This window comes from Gossypium hirsutum, chromosome D01 (genome assembly GCF_007990345.1).
Source record: "Gossypium hirsutum isolate 1008001.06 chromosome D01, Gossypium_hirsutum_v2.1, whole genome shotgun sequence".
Classification (NCBI taxonomy): Eukaryota; Viridiplantae; Streptophyta; class Magnoliopsida; order Malvales; family Malvaceae; genus Gossypium; species Gossypium hirsutum.
In genome coordinates this window covers 64,506,798-64,526,748 of record NC_053437.1, presented here as the reverse complement: position 1 = coordinate 64,526,748, position 19,951 = coordinate 64,506,798, and the positions used below count along the sequence as shown (strand labels likewise).

General features: G+C 36.5%; 4 protein-coding genes across 4 annotated transcripts; all 4 read left to right on the top strand.

Annotated features, from left to right (window-relative positions):
• Positions 1–933: 933 nt before the first annotated feature.
• Positions 934–3,102, top strand: LOC107905651 (uncharacterized). Its single transcript, XM_016832347.2, has 3 exons — positions 934–2,061; positions 2,159–2,813; positions 2,896–3,102. Exons 1-2 carry the CDS (start codon positions 1,435–1,437, stop codon positions 2,714–2,716), a joined length of 1,185 nt encoding a protein of 394 aa, XP_016687836.1. The 5' UTR covers positions 934–1,434; the 3' UTR covers positions 2,717–2,813; positions 2,896–3,102.
• A 3,099-nt stretch (positions 3,103–6,201) lies between these two features.
• Positions 6,202–6,970, top strand: LOC107902666 (uncharacterized). The gene is made up of 2 exons (XM_016828803.2): positions 6,202–6,858; positions 6,956–6,970. Exons 1-2 carry the CDS (start codon positions 6,202–6,204, stop codon positions 6,968–6,970), a joined length of 672 nt encoding a protein of 223 aa, XP_016684292.2.
• On the top strand, positions 6,968–8,185 carry LOC107903183 (uncharacterized). The gene is made up of 2 exons (XM_016829225.2): positions 6,968–7,609; positions 7,693–8,185. Exons 1-2 carry the CDS (start codon positions 7,031–7,033, stop codon positions 7,786–7,788), a joined length of 675 nt encoding a protein of 224 aa, XP_016684714.2. The 5' UTR covers positions 6,968–7,030; the 3' UTR covers positions 7,789–8,185.
• Positions 8,186–14,398: 6,213 nt separating this feature from the next.
• Positions 14,399–16,059, top strand: LOC121213620 (uncharacterized). The gene is made up of 6 exons (XM_041086423.1): positions 14,399–14,428; positions 14,544–14,639; positions 14,729–14,879; positions 14,998–15,167; positions 15,356–15,919; positions 16,003–16,059. Exons 1-6 carry the CDS (start codon positions 14,399–14,401, stop codon positions 16,057–16,059), a joined length of 1,068 nt encoding a protein of 355 aa, XP_040942357.1.
• The last annotated feature ends 3,892 nt before the right edge of the window (positions 16,060–19,951 follow it).

Sequence of the window (19,951 nt, the reverse complement as noted above, 5' to 3'; positions counted from 1 at the left end):
TGCTTGTGCAAGTAACCAAACAGTTAAATCAACTTAATGATAACCTAAAACCTACTAAAACTGCTAAGTACATGGCTGAATCTCAGCTAATCAAAAAAGTTACAATCAAATCAAATATATGTCACATGTTACAAAAGTTCAATGACCGAAATACACTATAGACATTAGCATGCTCCTGCATTGTGGCTTGGGCGCTTGCATGCTGCTGAAATGTTACCAACTTTCAACACAAGATGACAGCTTTCCAAACTACTGGGAAATTTTCATTTTTTTTTTGTTTTAATAATGAAAAGAAATACAAAAATTTGCTTCAAAATTAGAATTGAACTGATTTTGGACTGAAGAAAATTGACCATTAAGATTGAGCTGTGATTATTATCATCTCTACTGTTATTAGACTTGTTCAATGATTAAATTCTCTTTTAGAAGATACAAAGGTATTAGCTGTCTTGTTGTGATCATGAATCTATTTAGGTTCGTCCAATATCAGATATGGTTTTGTTATTTGTCTGTAATTACATGAATGGAACATTACCTTATTTTACACTCCTCATCTGATGCCAAAAATGTTACTGTTGAAATTGGCCAACCATGCTGCTCTTACATGTTCTGTTTGAAGTGCATGCTGCTTGATGACATGCTGCAGCACGTGTACTTGCTGTAACAGCAAGGTTTTCTCTTTAGTTTCTTTGTTAAGCTACTTAGTTGAAAATGAACTAAGTTGGTATTGTTTTGATGTTTTTAGGTGCTGATTGACATAATCAGCTTGTGTGCAAGTTTTTCTTTTTAGTTTCTTTGTTGATTAAACTACTTGGAAATGAACAAGCTGATGACAGCTTGATATGTTTAGGTGTTGGTAGTAGGTAGTAATAACTGATGTAGTTGGCTATAAATGTATTGTTTTTCTTATTGAAAAATCAAGCATATCAGTTGTGAAACTCAGATTGCTTCCTTGCTGCACGTTTGTGAGCAAGTAAATTGTTTTTGTTTCTTCCTCCTTTGTTCTCTGTCTTGTTCTCTTTTTTTTTGCTGCTGCCAATGTTCCAACAGTTACTTTCTGGTTTGAGAATCTTGGAGAAACCAACAGCATTGGCATAATAACATGTCTGTTTATGGATTCCATAACATTAGATGCCAAACCTTTATTGCAGGGGCTTAGTATTTAAATTTTATCGAGTCAGGTTACTCTCCTTTAGTCATTTATCTGTGTAATTAGTTCCATATTCATGCACATACATCGTTACTGCCTCTTAATTGACCTTAGACTTAATAAATTCTCACTTGTTATGCATGGGGAACATCAAAGGTTTTGTTGAAGCAGTAACGGCACTTATGGTCTCACACAATAAATAGACAGGTTTTAGGTTCATTTCTGTTATGCTCCAAACGTCATCCATCTGAATTTGTTTTTGTTTTGTTTTCCATTATATATCCATGGCTTCTGAAGATCCCACCAAGGTTTCAATCAAGCTTTTGATAGACCAAGAAAGCAGCAAGGTAATTGTTGCTGAAGCTGGTAGTGACATTGTTGATATTCTTCGAAGCCTGCTTAAGTTTCCTCTAGGAAACGTTGCACGACTTCTCGGTAAACATCAATGTTTACAGCGAGCTGGTTGTTTGAATAACCTATGTAACAGCGTAGAAAACCTTAGCCTAACCAGCTTTCGTACCGATGCATGTAAGTCTATGCTGCTTAATCCTAGAAGCATTTATGAAGACGAGTACTCGAAGAAATTGAAGCTTTACATGGATGTTAGTGAGCCTACAGGGTATTTCCTATGTGGAACTTATCTTTGTATAAAAACTGGTCGTTGGTTTAGTCATTTTAAAACTTCAAGATGCAGTTGTGGAGAATTGATGGATAATCCGACTGATATGTGTTTAAAAGTGGGAACAGTTGCATATAAAGATGAAAGTGAGGGAGAATCAATGTTTTTCATAACTGATGATTTAAGAGTAATGCACGGTTTGCCAGGTGATCTCATGAACATCCTTCTCAATTTGGGTATCAATAATGTTTGTCAGATTGAAGAAAAAGTTGTGGACATCAGTTCAAATGAGGTAATATAAATCCTTGAACCAAATTCTACATATTTCCTTTGCTTGATTATTTCAGATTTTAGTTTGATAGAAATGTCCCTTTGATTGTTTATGTCAGATGTCAAATCTTTTGAGCCATTCATTGTTCTCAAAGACTACTCTTACTGATGTTTTTCTGAGAAAACAAAGTACAATGTTCGTTCAACAGTTCATGCTCGTTGCTCCAAATGTGAAGGAGAGAACTGAAAAAGATAGCAAAACAAGAGTGAAGATAATGCTGAGGAAATCAGATAGGAAGATATTATATGGTGAAGCAAATGAAGATTTTGTTGATCTTCTATTTAGCTTCCTCACAATCCCTTTGGAATCTGCATTGGAACTCTTAGGAGGTAAGGGTTTCACAGTGGGATCCATCTCTAACTTGCTTAAAGATTTAGACACCATATTCTCCATAACCAAGCAGAATAGTTACCAGGATGGTATTCTTCCCCCGTTTTATAGTTGCCCAATTGAGCTTCCAAGTATCTGTTCTCAGCAGCCTACAAAAATTTTTCATAAATCATACGGTTATTTAAAGCAGTCGGACCCAAAATCTCCGATCCTGGAAAAACCAAACAGTAGGGGCTATTTTAAGAGAAAAATCACTGTTTCTGATCACAGACGATCTTGTAGTTAAATCACTATCCTCGGTTTCCAGTTTTTCGTTACTGAAGGAAACAGGGACCCCTCTTTGTGATGTTGAACAACAAGTCATTAGCATTGGAGAGGTTGAAGTAAGTCATCTTTTTCTACTTTTGATCAATTGAATACACTAAATTTACATTTTTGTCAGTAATATTAAATATTTTGGTGCAGGCGCTTGCTCTGTTGAGGGCTTGTTTATGTTCTTCTTCAGCTTTATCAGCTCTACTGAACCTTTATGTCAAGCAGCCAAAGCAAGAGCCACAGTAGCAATGTTTCTTTAACATCTGCAACATATTTCAATTCCTTGTCTCAATCTTTGTGTTTTGCCTTATCGTCTTGGTATAAAAAAACTATCAAAGAAATGGATTTTGGAGAGAACATTGTGTTATTCAAGTATGATACCATAACAACAATGGAAATGGCTTGTTGTTCCAATTTCATCCATGGGGAACCATTGCGCATGGTACCACCATGAAAAAGACACATTATTTCCATATTTTCACACTTAACCTTTCAAAATGGTTTGCATTCATGCTTTTAAGATCCAAAAATATACTGATATTTATCAATAACAAAGATTTCGGATTTAAAACTTGCAATTCCTACCTAGCATTGCAACACACAAAAGAAGAGCATTATGTGCAATGTGTTTAAGAAATTTCAAGACAATGGCGTAAAGTAGAAACTTACAGTTTCATTATAGTATGTAGGTAATCTTTCACTTTGACACTACATCTATTTGTGATACTGACAGTTGATCTGCAAGTTTTAATAAAATATATAATATATGTAGTCTAGACTTAAATATCCAACATTTGTTTGATATTCCTTGGCATTAAATGTGAGGTATTTAGTATTGTATTTATTGACTCACATAAATACTGGAGATAGGGAGACAAGGAGTTGCAATATGTTGGAGATATTAATTTAACATTGTTTAAAACTACTGTTGAGTTTTTACTGAGAATTTCACAAATTCAATTTGAAAGTATATTAAAACGTCGGTTGCTTTGCCACCCTTTTCAGTTGTCTCCTCCATATTTGGAGCTACGAGCATGAACTGTTCAACGAACATCATTCTTTGTTGTCTCAGAAATACATCAGTTAGAGTGGTCTTTGTGATCAATGAATGGCTCAAAAGATTAGGTAACTGATATGAGCAAGCAAAGGGACACATTACTATCATAACCATACCATAAATCATATTCGAAGGAAGAATATGGAAGTGTTGCTGCAAAATGACCGTTCATGTAGCATTTCGCGAATCCTTCAAGATTGGTGAAGTCGTCTTATGATTGGCGGATTCAGCAATATTGGCGAGCTCATTACTTTGGCGAAGTAAAAATGCGAACTGAGGTCGCGGTAAAGTTGCGAGCTGCTTGAAGAAGAATTATGTAGATGCGAAGCAACTGAATCTGAAGAGTTTACGTTCAAATTTTGTTTACAGATTTTATATTACAGATTTTATATTCCATTTCTTAGAATTTATTAGCACAATATATTTGTCATTGCTACGATATAGAAGCAATCTGGTTAGTTGGAGAACTTAGATGATTTTTCTGCAAAACTGAGCAATATTTTTCTCTAGAGTTTCAAATTTTATGACAAAAAGACTGTTTTTGGGTTATTTTAGGGATATTTTATCAAAATAACGCAAAAAATTTTATTATTTATGTAAATTACTTTAATTCAAAAACAATCACCTAAATAACTTGAAATGAAAAGGAGTTTTGGACACTCATGACTGACATCCATGTCCTCAATCCTCAAAAAAATCACCTGATAATTAGAAAAATATTTAAAAATAAATAAATTTTATGGTGCAGACCATTATATGGCCGACACACATATATATATTTTCAGTGTCTAAATTTTTTTGCGGTTTTGGCTTTGTGGTGGCCGACACCACTTTAGGTTTCAGAGCATTTGGGCTATATCATGCTGTAATATATAATATGGTGTTTGTGTAATAGGCATAGGATTGATTAAAAAAAATTAAGTTTTAAAATATTAGCTCAAATGTTTTAAATCAAAAAGTGGTGTCGGCCACTACAAAGCCAAAACTCAAAATTCTTATAGATAAATGAAAGAAATACATGCGTGTTAGCCATGCAATGACCTACCCCCCAAAAAATATTTTTTAAACACTTCTTCAAACATCATGTGAATTTTTGGGGATTGGGGACATGGGTGCTGGTCATAGGGCGTTCAAAACTCCTGAAAATTATAAAGATATAAGTTATTAAAATGATGAAATTACATTTTTATTATTATAAAACTATATCATTTAATTTCAGTCCCTAAAAAATTTTCAAACTCCGCCATTGATTTTATGTTTGCCGAAGGAAACTAAATTTGACATGTATTCAAATCTTTATCCTATTCGATTTGATTATAAAAAATATATAACTTGAATTTGAAAAAAATTCCGATTAAAAAATGATTTAGTGCGAAATTATGCAAATCCAAAACAACTTAGAATAATCTTATTTGATTATAAAAAAGACTAGGGATGAAGTTAGAATTGTTGATTAGAGGATGTCGGGATATTTGTATAAAATATATTTTTAAACTCAGGTCTTGATTATCAGAATTTAGAGAAAGCAAAATAAGTTACTGATGAAATTGTATTATATATTATAATTATTTAACTTTATGTTTTTTTACCTAATTAATATTTAAATAGCCGATTGAGTTTTAACTCGATGGGCATGAGCATTGTTACCAATGTAGGAATATGTGGGTTCGAGTGCGCTGAAACGCATTATCCTCCTATTTATGGGTTGGGAAGAATTATGGGTAGTTCTAGCCACTGTATCACAAATAACAAATATTATCAGAACCTAAATGAGATTGTTCAAAAAAATATATATATTAGACTTGTTCAATGATTAAATTCTCTTTTAGAAGATACAAAGGTATTAACTGTCTTGTTGTGATCATGAATCTATTTATAGGTTGGTCCAATATCAGATATGGTTTTGTTATTTGTCTGTGATTAGATGAATGGATACCATTTAGTATAACATTACCTTATTTTACACTCCCCATCTGATGCCAAAAATATCTGATGCCAAAAATGTTACTTTCTGGTTAATTTGAGAATCTTGGAGAAACCAAAAGCATTGGCATAATAACATGTCTGTTTATGGATTCCATAAGATCAGATGCCAAACCTTTATTGCAGGGGCTTAGTATTTAAATTTTATCGAGTCAGGTTACTCTCCTTTAGTCATTTGTCTGTGTAATTAGTTCCATATTCATGCACATACATCGTTACTGCCTCTTAATTGACCTTAGACTTAATAAATTCTCACTTGTTATGCATGGGGAACATCAAAGGTTTTGTTGAAGCAGTAATGGACCTCTTATGGTCTCACACAATAAATAGACTGGTTTTAGGTTCATTTCTTCTGTGATCCAAACTTTATCCATCTGAATTTGCTTTTGTTTTGTTTTGTTTTCAATTAGATGTCCATGGCTTCTGAAGATCCCACCAAGGTTTCAATCAAGCTTTTGATAGACCAAGAAAGCAACAAGGTAATTGTTGCTGAAGCTGGTAGTGACATTGTTGATATTCTTCGAAGCCTGCTTAAGTTTCCTCTCGGAAACATTGCACGACTTATCGGCAAACATCAATGTTTACAGCGAGCTGGTTGTTTGAATAACCTATATAACAGCGTAGAAAACCTTAGCCTAACCAGCTTTCGTACCGATGCATGTAAGCCTATGCTGCTTAATCCTAGAAGCATTTATGAAGACGAGTACTCGAAGAAATTGAAGCTTTACATGGATGTTAGTGAGCCTACAGGGTATTTCCTATGTGGAACTTATCTTTGTATAAAAACTGGTAGTTGGTTTAGTCATTATAAAACTTCAAGATGCAGTTGCGGAGAATTGATGGATAATCCGACTGATATCGGAGAATTGAAGGATTCTCCGACTGATATGTGTTTAAAAGTGGGAACAGTTGCATATAAAGATGAAAGTGAGGGAGAATCAATGTTTTTCATGACTGATGATTTAAGAGTAATGCACGGTTTGCCAGGTGATCTCATGAACATCCTTCTCAATTTGGGTATCAATAATGTTTGTCAGATTGAAGAAAAAGTTGTGGACATCAGTTCAAAGGAGGTAATATATATCCTTGAACCAAATTCTACATATTTCCTTTGCTTGATTATTTCAGATTTTAGTTTGATAGAAATGTCCCTTTGATTGTTTATGTCAGATGTCAAATCTTTAGAGCCATTCATTATTCTCAAAGACTACTCTTACTGATGTTTTTCTGAGAAAACAAAGTACAATGTTCGTTCAACAGTTCATGCTCGTAGCTCCAAATGTGAAGGAGAGAACTGAAAAAGATAGCAAAACAAGAGTGAAGATAATGCTGAGGAAATCAGATAGGAAGATATTATATGGTGAAGCAAATGAAGATTTTGTTGATCTTCTATTTAGCTTCCTCGCAATCCCTTTGGAATCTGCATTGGAACTCTTAGGAGGTAAGGGTTTCACAGTGGGATCCATCTCTAACTTGCTTAAAGATTTAGACACCATATTCTCCATAACCAAGCAGAATAGTTACCAGGATGGTATTCTTCCCCCGTTTTATAGTTGCCCAATTGAGCTTCCAAGTATCTGTTCTCAGCAGCCTACAAAAATTTTTCATAAATCATACGGTTATTTAAAGCAGTCGGACCCAAAATCTCCGATCCTGGAAAAAACAAACAGTAGGGGCTATTTTAAGAAAAAATCACTGTTTCTCATCACAGACGATCTTGTAGTTAAATCACTATCCTCGGCTTCCAGTTTTTCGTTACTGAAGGAAACAGGGACCCCTCTTTGTGATGTTGAGCAACAAGTCATTAGCATTGGAGAGGTTGAAGTAAGTCGTATCTTTTCTACTTTTGATCAATTGAATACACTAAATCTTCATTTTTTTCAGTAATCTTAAATATTTTGGTGCAGGCGCTTGCTCTGTTGAGGGCTTGTTTATGTTCTTCTTCAGCTTTATCAGCTCTACTGAACCTTTATGTCAAGCAGCCAAAGCAAGAGCCACAGTAGCAATGTTTCTTTAACATCTGCAACATATTTCAATTCCTTGTCTCAATCTTTGTGCTTTGCCTTATCGACTTGGTATAAAAAAACTATCAAAGAAATGGCTTTTGGAGAGAACATTGTGTTATTCAAGTATGATACCATAACAACAATGGAGGATAAGGTTTTTAGAAATGGCTTGTTGTTCCAATTTCATCCGTGGGGACCCATTGCGCATGGTACGACCATGAAGAAGACGCATTATTTCCAAGTTTTCACACTTAACCAAAATGTCAACACCAAGAATTCTTCCATCTCTTTAGCAACAATTAGATCATATTTCAAAATGGTTTACATTCATGCTTTTAAGATCCAAAAATATACTGATATTTATCAATAACAAAGATTTCGGATTTAAAACTTGCAATTCCTACCTAGCATTTGCAACACACACAAAAGAGCATTATGTGCAATGTGTTTAAGAAATTTCAAGACAATGGTGTAAAGTAGAAACTTACAGTTTCATAATAATATGTAGGTAATCTTTCACTTTGACACTACATCTATTTGTGATACTGACAGTTGATCTGCAAGTTTTTAATAACATAATATATGTAGTCTAACTACTTAGGAAAAATTTTAACTATCCAACATTTGTTTAATATTCCTTGGTGTTAAGTATGACTCCTATTTTCAGTTAAATTAGAAAAATAATCTTTTAGTTAAACTCTGTTTATTTGTTTCAGTCAAATACTGATTAGTTTAGATTATTTTATTATTATTTGACATATGAATTTAGCCTATAAATAGGTTCTTTTACAACCTTAGTAAACACACCCATTAGATTAGAACTCATAACACATTCAGAGAATTTTGTGTTTACGTTTTGAGGGTTCTTTATTTTTCGAGTTTTCGGGGTTTAGTTTTTATCTCTATCTTTTGTACTCTTCATTCTTTTGCCACTATAATAAAATTATCTTTGCCCGTGGTTTTTTATCCTCTTTGGAGAAGTTTTTCCACGTTAAATTTGTGTGTTCAATTTCTCAATTTATTCCGCTACTTTTGTTACTTGTTGCTTAATCGGGACGATCCCTAACACTTGGCATTAAATGTGAGGTATTTAGTATTGTATTTATTGATTCACATAAATACTGGAGATAGGGAGACAAGGAGTTGCAATATGTTGGAGATATTAATTAAACATTGTTTAAAACTACTGTTGAGTTTTAACTGAGAATTTCACAAATTCAAGTTGAAAGTATATTAAACCGTTGGTTGCTTTGCCACCCTTTTCAGTTGTCTCCTCCATATTTGGAGCTAGAGCATGAACTGTTCAACGAACATCATTCTTTGTTGTCTCAGAAAAACATCAGTTAGAGTAGTCTTTGTGATCAATGAATGGCTCAAAAGATTAGGTATCTGATATGAGCAAGCAAAGGGACACATTACTATCACAACCATACTATAAATCATATTCGAAGGAATAATATGGAAGTGTTGCTGCAAAATGACCTTTCATGTAGCATTTTGCGAATCCTTCAAGATTGGTGAAGTCGTCTTATGATTGGCGGATTCAACAATATTGGTTAGCTCATTACTTTGGCGAAGTAAAAATGCGAACAGAGGTTGCGGTAAAGTTGCGAGCTGCTTGAAGAAGAATCATGTAGATGACTTGGAATGAACAGGGTTTTGGACACCCATGATTGACATCCATGTCTTCTATCCTCAAAAAATCACCTATGATTAGAAAAATATTTAAAAATAAATAAATTTTATGGTTGAGACCATTACATGGCCGACACACATATACTTTTTTTCAGTATCTAAATTTTTTTTGAGGTTTTGGCTTTGTGGTGGCCGACATCACTTTAGGTTTCAAAGCATTTGGGCTATATCATGCTGTAATATACAATATGGTGTTTGTGTAATAGGCATAGGATTGATTAAAAAAATTAACTTTTAAAAAATTGGCTCAAATATTTTAAATCAAAAAGTGGTGTCAGCCACCACAAAGCCAAAACTCAAAATTCTTTTAAATAACGAAAGAACTACATGGGTGTTGGCCATGCAATGACCTACCCCAAAAAAAATATTTTTTTAAACACTTTTCCAATCATCATGTGATTTTTGGGGGATTGGATGTTGCGGAAGCGACGATAATATTAATAACAATATTATCAGAAATATTTAGATAATTATTATGCCAACAATTATACTAAGAAATTCCCAGTTAAATTGGAGGGGTCACAAATGGTCCCGCTTAAAACGCAACAACTAGACAGAACTCACTTAGATATTTATAGCAATAATAACTAAATAAATATAACCAACATAAAGCTATTAAATATAAGCAAACAAATAAGAAATAAAATACCAGAGATTTAACGAGGTTCGGCCAATTTAGCTTACGTCCTCGGACACTACCAAATTAATATTTCTTCTAGAAATATTACAAAGGAGAAGATTTTGGGGATCATACAACCAAAGGGGGAGGGGTTCTATATATAACAAACCAAACCCCCTCCCTTTCTATCTTTTCCTAATGTGGGATATTGCCAATATTCAACAAATCTCCACCTTGGCGATATTCCACATCTTCGAACATCTTCTCATAACACTAACTTCAATAGTGTCTTCAAATTTGCAACCAATCGCCTTCTTCCCTTTTGGTAGTTGTGCCAGCTTCCACGTCTTGTTTTTCTCTAGAGATTGCATTTCCTCTTACATTGCACCTAACCATCTATTATTCTCTAAACTCTGAATGGCTTCGGTGTAAGTGGATGGAATATTATCAACAACTGGAAGTGCATAAGCTACCATGTCAGTGAAACGAGCTGGTTTCTGAATTTCTCGTCTCTGCCTTCTGACTGCAATTGGCTCTGATTGCTGTTGAGGTTCTTGGGTAGAAACCTCTTCCTCATCTGACTCTGCATCTGCCAATGAAGAATCACTAGTGGTACCTTCTGCTGGAATTACCACACTCTACTCAAACTCCACCTGCTGCGGAGTACACTCCACCTGCTGCGGAGTACACTCCACCTGCTGCGAAGTACTACTCACTCCTTCTGGATTTACCTTATTCAACATGGCAGATTCATGAAAGGTAACATCCCTACTGATTATCGTCTTCTTTGCCTCTAGACACCACAAACGATATCCCTTAACACCAGCATTGAAGCCCATGAATAGAGCCTTCTTTGCTCTTGGATCTAACTTTGATTCTTTCACATGATAATATGCAATAGAACCAAAAATGCGCAAGGTGTCATAATCAGTAGCAGGTTTTCCATACCATTTCTCCAAAGGAGTCTTGCCATTTATAGCAGATGATGGCAAATGATTGATGAGATGTTGAGCGTACGTCACAGCCTCAGTCCAAAACTTTCTATCTAATCCAGCATTAGATAACATACATCGAACTTTCTCCACAAGCGTTCGATTCATACGCTCTGCCACCCCATTCTGTTGCGGTGTTCCACCTACGGTGAAGTGCCTTACTATGCCACAATCTTAGCATATCTTTAGGAAAGGATCGCTTTTATATTCTCCACCGTTGTCTGATCGGAGAACCTTAATCTTCCTTCCTGTCTGATTTTCAACTTTAGTTTTCCACTTAAGGAAAACTTTAAGCACCTCATCTTTGTTCTTCATAGGAAACACCCAAACTCGTCTGGAAAAATCATCAATAAAGGTGACAAAATAACGTCTTCCTCCAAGTGATGGAGTCTTGGACGGTCCCCATACATCAGAATGCACATAATCCAGAATACCTTTAGTATTGTGAATCCCAGTGCCAAATTTCACCCTTCGTTGTTTTCCCAGAACACAATGCTCGCAAAATTCAAGTTTGCAAGTCTTTGTACCTTTCAATAATCCTTGCTTGGCTAGAGTTTGCAAGGATTTTTCACCAGCATGGCCCAAACGCATATGCCACAGCTGTGTTGCCTCAGCGTCCTTCTTGGTACTCGAAATTGCTGCTGCTGTTGTCCCGACCATTGTACTACCTTGGTAGTAATACAGATTGTTCTTTCTTATGCCTTTCAACATCACCAATGCTCCTGAAGTTGCTTTAAGAACTCCATCTCGTATTGTCACAACTAGGCCTTTAGATTCTAACGACCCCAAAGAGATGAGATTCTTCTTCAACTTTGGGACATATCGTACATCCCGCAAAATTCTAGTAGATCCATCATGACTCCTCAGTTTAATTGAACCTATCCCGGCTATTTTACATGTGTTATCATTACCCATGTAAACAACCCCTTCATCTAGTTTTTGAAATTCAAAGAACCATTCCCGAATGGGACACATATGATAGGAACAACCAGAATCCATGATCCACTCATCTGCATATAATGTTGAAGATGTCATACTAAGAGAAAAGTCTGACTCTGCTTCACTATTGCATTCTGCAACATTTGCATCTTGCGGAGTCTTCCCTTTTTTCTTCAATTTTGGACAATCTTTCTTCCAATGTCCTTTTTCTTTGCAAAAGGAACATTCATCTTTGGCAACAGCTCGACCTTTAGACTTTCTTCTCTTCCCATTAGACTGACTTTGCTGACGACCTCTTGTTACCAATGCTTCCACTGCTGCTTCACCTGAACCTTTCAACTTATCCTTTCGGCGTAGTTCATAGCTATACAATGCAGCAGTTACTTCATTGAAAGTTACTTCTGATTTTCCATGAAGTAGAGTAGTTTCAAGGTACTCAAACTCCTCAGGAAGCGATCCCAACAACATTAACGCCAAGTCTTCGTCTTCAAAAGTCACATCCAAATTCAACAAATCAGCCACCAGCTGATTAAAATTGGTAATGTGCTCGTTCATCGTGGTACCAGGAACATAATTGAAACGAAACAGTCTTTTCTTCATATGCAACTTATTTTGACTGTTCTTCTTCAAGAATTTCTCCTCCAATGCTTTCCACAATTTACTTGCAGAAGTCTCTTTACTGAATGTATACTTCTGCTCTCTGGAAAGACATGATCGAATTGTACCACATGCCAATCGGTTGATGGTCTTCCATTCTTTATCATCAACCCCTTCTGGTTTTTCTTCCTCAATGGCAATATCTAGACCCTGTTGAAAGAGGGCATCTAGAAGCTCACTTTGCCACATGCCAAAATGACCTGTTCCATCAAAAATTTCCACTACAAATCTCGTATTTGCAGTTCCAATCCTCGGCAAAATGTACGAAGTGGAAGTTGTTGATATGGATGGTTTTTCTTCTGTCATTTTTGCCATAGCTTCTACTTAATAGCCACCAAATGCAGAATACCCACAAGCTTTAGGAAAATGTTTCTGATGTGTAAGATCAGACTAAGCTGCAAACACAGAGCATACTACAAAACCTTGGCTCTGATACCAATTGTTGCGGAAGCGACGATAATATTAATAACAATATTATCAGAAATATTTAGATAATTATTATGCCAACAATTATACTAAGAAAATTCCCAGTTAAATTGGAGGGGTCACAAATGGTCCCGCTTAAAACCCAACAACTAGACAGAACTCACTTAGATATTTATAGCAATAATAACTAAATAAATATAACCAACATAAAGCTATTAAATATAAGCAAACAAATAAGAAATAAAATACCAGAGATTTAACGAGGTTCGGCCAATTTAGCTTACGTCCTCGGACACTACCAAATTAATATTTCTTCTAGAAATATTACAAAGGAGAAGATTTTGGGGATCATACAACCAAAGGGGGAGGGGTTCTATATATAACAAACCAAACCCCCTCCCTTTCTATCTTTTCCTAATGTGGGATATTGCCAATATTCAACATTGGGGACATGGGTGCTGGTCATGGGGTGTCCAAAACCCTTCAGCACTGTTTATTTTAGATAATTTAGGTAATTATTTTTGAATTAGAGTCATTTACGTAAATAATAAATTTTTTAGGTTATTTTGACAAAATAACCTTATTTTAACTTAGAAAATTTGGTTCAATATGCTTGTTATTATTATAATTTGATCATATGATATACTAAAATGATTTGAGTTATTTATAAAGATTGAATGTTGTCATATTCTTTGATGGAGAATTGTAATTTCTCTTGCATTGCGTCAATAATATGATAGCTTTCCAAACTACTAGGAAATTTTCATCTTTTTTTGGTTTTAATAATGAAAAAAATTAAAAAAAATTTGCTTCAAAATTAGCATTTAAGTGATTTTGGATTGAGGAAAATTGACCATTAAGATTTGTTCAGTGATTATTATCATCTCTACTTGTTCAGTGATTAAATTCTCTTTTAGAAGATATAAGGTATTACATGTTTTCTTGTGATCACCAATCTATTTTCGTTCTTATATTATTAGATATGATTTTGTTATTTGTCTGTGATTACATGAATGAGTACCATTTAGTATAACACTACCTTATTTTACACTCCTCATTTGATGCCAAAAATGTTACTTTTTGGTTAATTTGAGAATCTTGGAGAAACCAACAGCATTGACATAAATTACATGTTCGTTTATGGAATGCATAACATCAGATGCCATACCTTTATTGCAGGGGCTTAGTATTTACATATTATCGAGTCAGATTAAATTAGTCCATATTCATGCACATACATCTTTACTTCCTCTTAATTGACCTTAGTCACTTGTTATGCATGGAGAACATCAAAGGTTTTGTTGAAGCAGTAATGGCCCTCTTATGGTCTAACACAATAAATAGATTGGTTTTAGGTTCATTTCTTCTGTGATCCAAACTTTATCCATCTGAATTTGCTTTTGTTTTATTTTGTTTTCAATTAGATGTCCATGGCTTCTGAAGATTCCACCACGGTTTCAATCAAGCTTTTGATAGACCAAGAAAGCAACAAGGTAATTATTAATGCTGAAGCTGGTCTGGTAGTGACATTGTTGATATTCTTCGAAGCCTGCTTAAGTTTCCTCTCGGAAACATTGCACGACTTATCGGCAAACATCAATGTTTCCAGCGAGCTGGTTGTTTGAATAACCTATATAACAGCGTAGAAAACCTTAGCCCAACCAGCTTTCGTACCGGTGCATGTAAGTCTATGCTGCTTAATCCTAGAAGCATTTACGAAGACAAGTACTCGAAGAAATTGAAGCTTAACATGGATGTTAGTGAGCCTACAAAGTACTTCAAAATAACCAAATTTTTATTGTCCAGAGCATTTGTTTAGTCATTATAAAACTTAAAGATGCCGTTGCGGAAATATGTTGAATATTCTGACTTGTATAGGTACTGCAGTAACAGAAGAAAGTGAGGGAGAACCAATGTTGTTCTTCATAACTGATGATTTAAGAGTAATGCAGGCTTTGCCAGGTAATCTTATTAATTTCCTTCTCAATTTGAGTATCTATGATGTTTGTCAGATTGAAGAAAAAGTTGTGGACATCAGTTCAAACGAGGTAATATATATCCTTAAACTAAATTCTACATATTTCCTTTGCTTCATTATTTCAAATTTTAGTTTGATAGTAATGTCCCTTTGGTCGTTTATATCAGATGTCTAATCTTTTAAGCCATTCATTGATCTCAAAGACTACCCTCACTGATGTTTTTCTGAGAAAACAAACAACAATGTTCGTTGAAACAGTCCATGCTCGGAGCTCCAAATATGAAAGAGACAACCGAAAAAGATAGCAAAACAAGAGTGAAGATAACGCTGAGGAAATCAGATAGGAAGATATTATATGGTGAAGCAAATGAAGATTTTGTTGGTCTTCTATTTAGCTTCCTCACAATCCCTTTGGAATCTGCATTGGAACTCTTAGGAGATAAGGGTAATCTAACGGTGGGATCCATCTATAACTTGTCTAAAAATTTAGACACCACATTCTCCATAACCAAGCAAAAGAATTACCAGGATGGTATTCTTCCCCCCTTTTATAGTTGCCCAACTGAGCTTCCAAGTATTAGTTCTCAGAAGCCTACTCCATGTTATTACCTACATCGTTATATAAATCAGTTGGACCCAAAATCTCCGATCCTGAATAAAACAAACAGTAGGGGCTATTTAAAGAAAAAATCACTGTTTGTGATCACAGACGATCTTGTAGTTAAATCACTATCCTCGGTTTCCAGTTTTAAGTTACTGAAGGAAACAGGGACCCCTCTTTGTGATGTTGAACAAGAAGTCATTAGCATTGGAGAGGTTGAAGTAAGTCATATCTTTTCTACTTTTGATCAATTGAATACACTAAATTTTCATTTTTTGAAGTTATCTTAAATGTTTTGGTGCAGGCGCTTGCTCTATTAGGGCTTGTTTGTGTTCTTCTCCAGCTTTATCAGCTTTACTGAACCTTTATGTCAAGCAGCCAAAGCAAGAGCCATAATAGCAATTGTTCTTTAACATCTGCAACATATTTCAACTCCTTGTCTCTGTCTGTGTTTTTCCTTATCGTCTTGGTATGAAAAAAAACTGACAATGAAATGGCTTAAGTTTTTTCAATCGGTGAGAACACTATGTTATTCAAGTATGATACCAAAACAACAATGGGGGATAAGTCGTTTGGAAAAGGCTTGTTGCTTCAATTTCAGTGATGAGGAGTGTTGAAGTCAGCTCCCATGTAGCAGCAAAGGTGGCCATGCAAGGAACGTGCTTCAACAGCAAAACTGGTGCAGCAAGCTGAAGCTATCCATTTAGTTTCCTTAATTGGATGTTTTGTATTTAGTTAGGATCAAACTTAGTTGGTAGCTGCATTTTGATGTAACTAAGTGATGAATGACAAGTTTAGGTAGCTGTTTATGTATTCAAACAAGTTTACCAAGTTACTAGGCAAATTAGTGGTGTTAGGTAAGTTATTAGGTGATAACTTGTTTGTTTTTGCTCTTGTAATTTTATATATGTATTGGCATTATGCCTTCTAAAAATGTAATGAATGAAATATCAGCTCTTTTCATTCAAAATTACTCTCTCAATCTCTTTGTTTTCCATTTGCATGTGTTTCTGTTCTTACTTCTGAGTTTGCTTCTCTAGCAAGGCTCGAGGCTTGCCATACAAGCAAGATTGTAAAGCAGTCTGCTGCTGCCTCTTGCACCAACAATTGGTATCGAGAGCTCTTGTCTTAGTGGACCTGTTGCTTCAAAAACAAAGAACTTGATGGCTTCTTCAGGATTTTCACCAGCAGCCCCACCAGTCTTCAATGGAGAAGGCTTTCACATATGGCTGGTCAAGATGAAGACTTACCTACAGGCCTTCGATCTGTGGGAAGTTGTCAACACAGATACTGAGCCAGCACCACTGAGGGCTAATCCCACAGTAGCTCAGATGAGGCAACATGCTGATGAGAGGACCAAAAGGCACAAAGCCATGTCCTGCATCCAGAACTGTGTGTCAGATGTCATCTTTACCAGAATCATGGCCTGTGAGACTCCAAAACAGGCCTGGGATAAGCTTAAGGAGGAGTTTCAAGGCACTGAGAGAACAAGGCAACAGCAGCTGTTAAACTTGAGAAGGGATTTCGAGAACCTGAAGATGAAGGAAGAAGAAACAGTGAAACAGTATGCAGACAGAATCATGGCAGTGGTTAACAGTATAAGGCTCCTAGGAGAGCACTTTGATGAGGCAAGAATTGTGGAGAAAGTCCTCTCCACTTTGCCTGAGAGATATGAGGCCAAGATATCCTCCCTAGAGGACTCAAGAGACCTTGCTAGCATCTCTTTGACTGAGTTAATCAACACCTTCTATGCTCAGGAACAAAGGAGAGCTAGCAGAGCTGAAGATCACCAAGAAGGTGCATTTCAAGCCAAGGTCAGAGAAGCCTCGAGCACCAATGCTCAAAGAGGCAAAAAGCCTTGGAAAAATAGGCCTAAGCCTGATGCTGCAAGGAGCAATGACCAGCCCTGCAGATATTGCAAGAAGCCTGGCCATCCAGAAGACAGATGCTGGTTTAGGCCAGATGCAGTATGCCAACACTGCAAGAAGAAGGGCCATGTTGAAAGGGTCTGCAAAAACAGGAGTAAGCCAAGGCAGAATCAATTTCAGCAGGTCAAGGTTGAAGCTCGAGTAGCTGAGGACAGTAGTGACCAAGAAGAACAGGTCTTTGCTGTTTCCTGTTTAGCTGCTGAGAAGAAATGCTCAAAAGGCTGGTTGCTGGACAGTGGTTGCACTAACCACATGTCACCAGATGCCTCTTTGTTTAAAACCTTGGACAGAAGTTATAAAACCAAGGTCAAGGTTGGAAATGGTCAGTTTATAAGGGCTGAAGGAAGAGGAGAAGTGCTGATATGTACTCCCACAGGCAACAAGATCATTCCAAATGTGCTGTTGGTACCTCAAATTGACAGAAACCTTCTCAGCATAGCTCAACTGCTCGAGAAAGGTTATTCTGTTGTGTTCAAGGATAAACAATGCCACATTACTGATCCAAGTGGATCAAGCCTTATGACAGTCACAATGACTGATAAATGCTTTGAGGTTCACTGGGCAAATGACTCAAACTCAGCATACACAGCCTCTGTTGAAGACTCCAAGCTTTGGCATCAAAGGCTTGGACATGCCAACTTCAGATCAATGGCTCGATTGGCCCAAGAGGGCTTGGCAGAGAACTTCATCAACTCAGTGGAGCATGATGATGTGTGTGAAGTTTGCCAAATGGGGAAACAGGCAAGATTGCCATTTCCTACAAATTCAGCTTGGAGAGCTACTGAAAGACTGCAGCTGGTGCACTCTGATGTATGTGGCCCGATGAGGACTGATTCACTCAGCAAAAACAGGTATTTCATCCTCTTTATTGATGACCTTACAAGGTTTTGCTGGATTTTCTTTTTAAAACACAAGTCTGAGGTAGCTCAAGTGTTTGTGAAGTTTAAAAATGCTGTAGAAACAGAAACAGGTTGCAAGCTGAAATCAATAAGGACTGACAATGGCACTGAGTACACCTCAGCTCAGTTTCAAGCCATTTGCAATGATGCTGGTATTAAACATCAGCTTACAAATGTCTACACACCTCAGCAGAATGGGGTAGCTGAAAGGAAGAATAGAAGTCTGATGGATATGGCCAGATGTCTGCTGTTTGAGAAGAAACTGCCCAAGATTATGTGGGCTGAGGCAGTAAACACTGCTGTTTACCTTCAGAACAGGCTTCCTACTAAAGCTCTCACATCCGAGACACCTTTCGAGGCTTGGTTCAGTTTCAAACCTTCCTTGGCACATCTAAAGGTGTTTGGTTGCCTGTGTTATGCACAAATACCAGTAGCAAAGAGAGACAAGCTCTCTAAAAGGGCTCAACCAGGTGTTCTAGTAGGCTACAGCTCAGTCAAGAAGGGCTACAGGGTTCTGGATCCCTTGACAAACAAAGTCCAGGTGAGCAGAGATGTCATCTTTGATGAAAAAGCCTGCTGAAATTGGGAGAAAAATGAGCCAGAAGCAATTTCAGAAGACCTAGTGCCTAATCAAGCTGAACTTGAGCAGCTAGGACCTGAAATGGATGTTGATGATGTGCCTGTGAGAGGCACAAGGCCCCTGGAAGATATTTATGAAAGAGCACAGGTTGCAATAGTAGAACCTAGCAGTTTTGAAGAGGCTGAGGCAGATGAAGGTTGGAAACAAGCTATGGTTGATGAAATCAACATGATTGTAAAGAATCAGACATGGGAGTTGGTTGAAAAGCCTGCCAACAGAAAGACTATCGGTGTAAAATGGGTCTATAGAGTGAAGCACAATGCAGATGAAAGTTTAAACAAGCTAAAAGCCAGGCTAGTTGTAAAGGGCTTCAGTCAAAGGTATGGTCTGGACTACATGGAAACATTTGCTCCAGTAGCCAGGCTCGATACAATCAGATTACTGATTGCAGTTGCTGCTCAAAACCAGTGGACAATCCACCAAATGGATGTCAAGTCTGCATTCCTCAATGGATTCCTAGAAGAGGAGATATACATCGAGCAACCCCCAGGTTTTATAATGCCTGGTAAGGAACATTTGGTGTATAGGCTAAGAAAGGCCTTGTATGGCCTAAAACAGGCCCCTCGAGCCTGGTATGCTCGAATTGACTCATACTTGGTCAGTTTGGGATTTGAAAGGAGTGCTAGTGAGCCAACACTCTATGTTAAGAAGAATGGAGCTGAAACACAGCTTATTGTGTCACTATATGTTGATGATCTTCTAGTGACTGGAGGAGACAAGTTTATGATGGCTGATTTCAAAGCAATAATGAAGGAAATGTTTGAGATGTCAGACTTGGGATTGATG

What these genes read in the sequence shown, in the direction of transcription:
- LOC107905651 (XM_016832347.2), top strand. Translation starts at nt 1,435, where the DNA reads ATGGCTTCTGAAGATCCCACCAAGGTTTCAATCAAGCTTTTGATAGAC. An exon ending in TGGACATCAGTTCAAATGAG is followed by an intron (nt 2,062 to 2,158) that starts GTAATATAAATC and finishes TGTTTATGTCAG; the next exon opens with ATGTCAAATCTTTTGAGCCA.
- LOC107902666 (XM_016828803.2), top strand. Translation starts at nt 6,202, where the DNA reads ATGGCTTCTGAAGATCCCACCAAGGTTTCAATCAAGCTTTTGATAGAC.
- LOC107903183 (XM_016829225.2), top strand. Translation starts at nt 7,031, where the DNA reads ATGTTCGTTCAACAGTTCATGCTCGTAGCTCCAAATGTGAAGGAGAGA. An exon ending in TTAGCATTGGAGAGGTTGAA is followed by an intron (nt 7,610 to 7,692) that starts GTAAGTCGTATC and finishes ATTTTGGTGCAG; the next exon opens with GCGCTTGCTCTGTTGAGGGC.
- LOC121213620 (XM_041086423.1), top strand. Translation starts at nt 14,399, where the DNA reads ATGGAGAACATCAAAGGTTTTGTTGAAGCA. An exon ending in TGGACATCAGTTCAAACGAG is followed by an intron (nt 15,168 to 15,355) that starts GTAATATATATC and finishes TCGTTGAAACAG; the next exon opens with TCCATGCTCGGAGCTCCAAA. An exon ending in TTAGCATTGGAGAGGTTGAA is followed by an intron (nt 15,920 to 16,002) that starts GTAAGTCATATC and finishes GTTTTGGTGCAG; the next exon opens with GCGCTTGCTCTATTAGGGCT.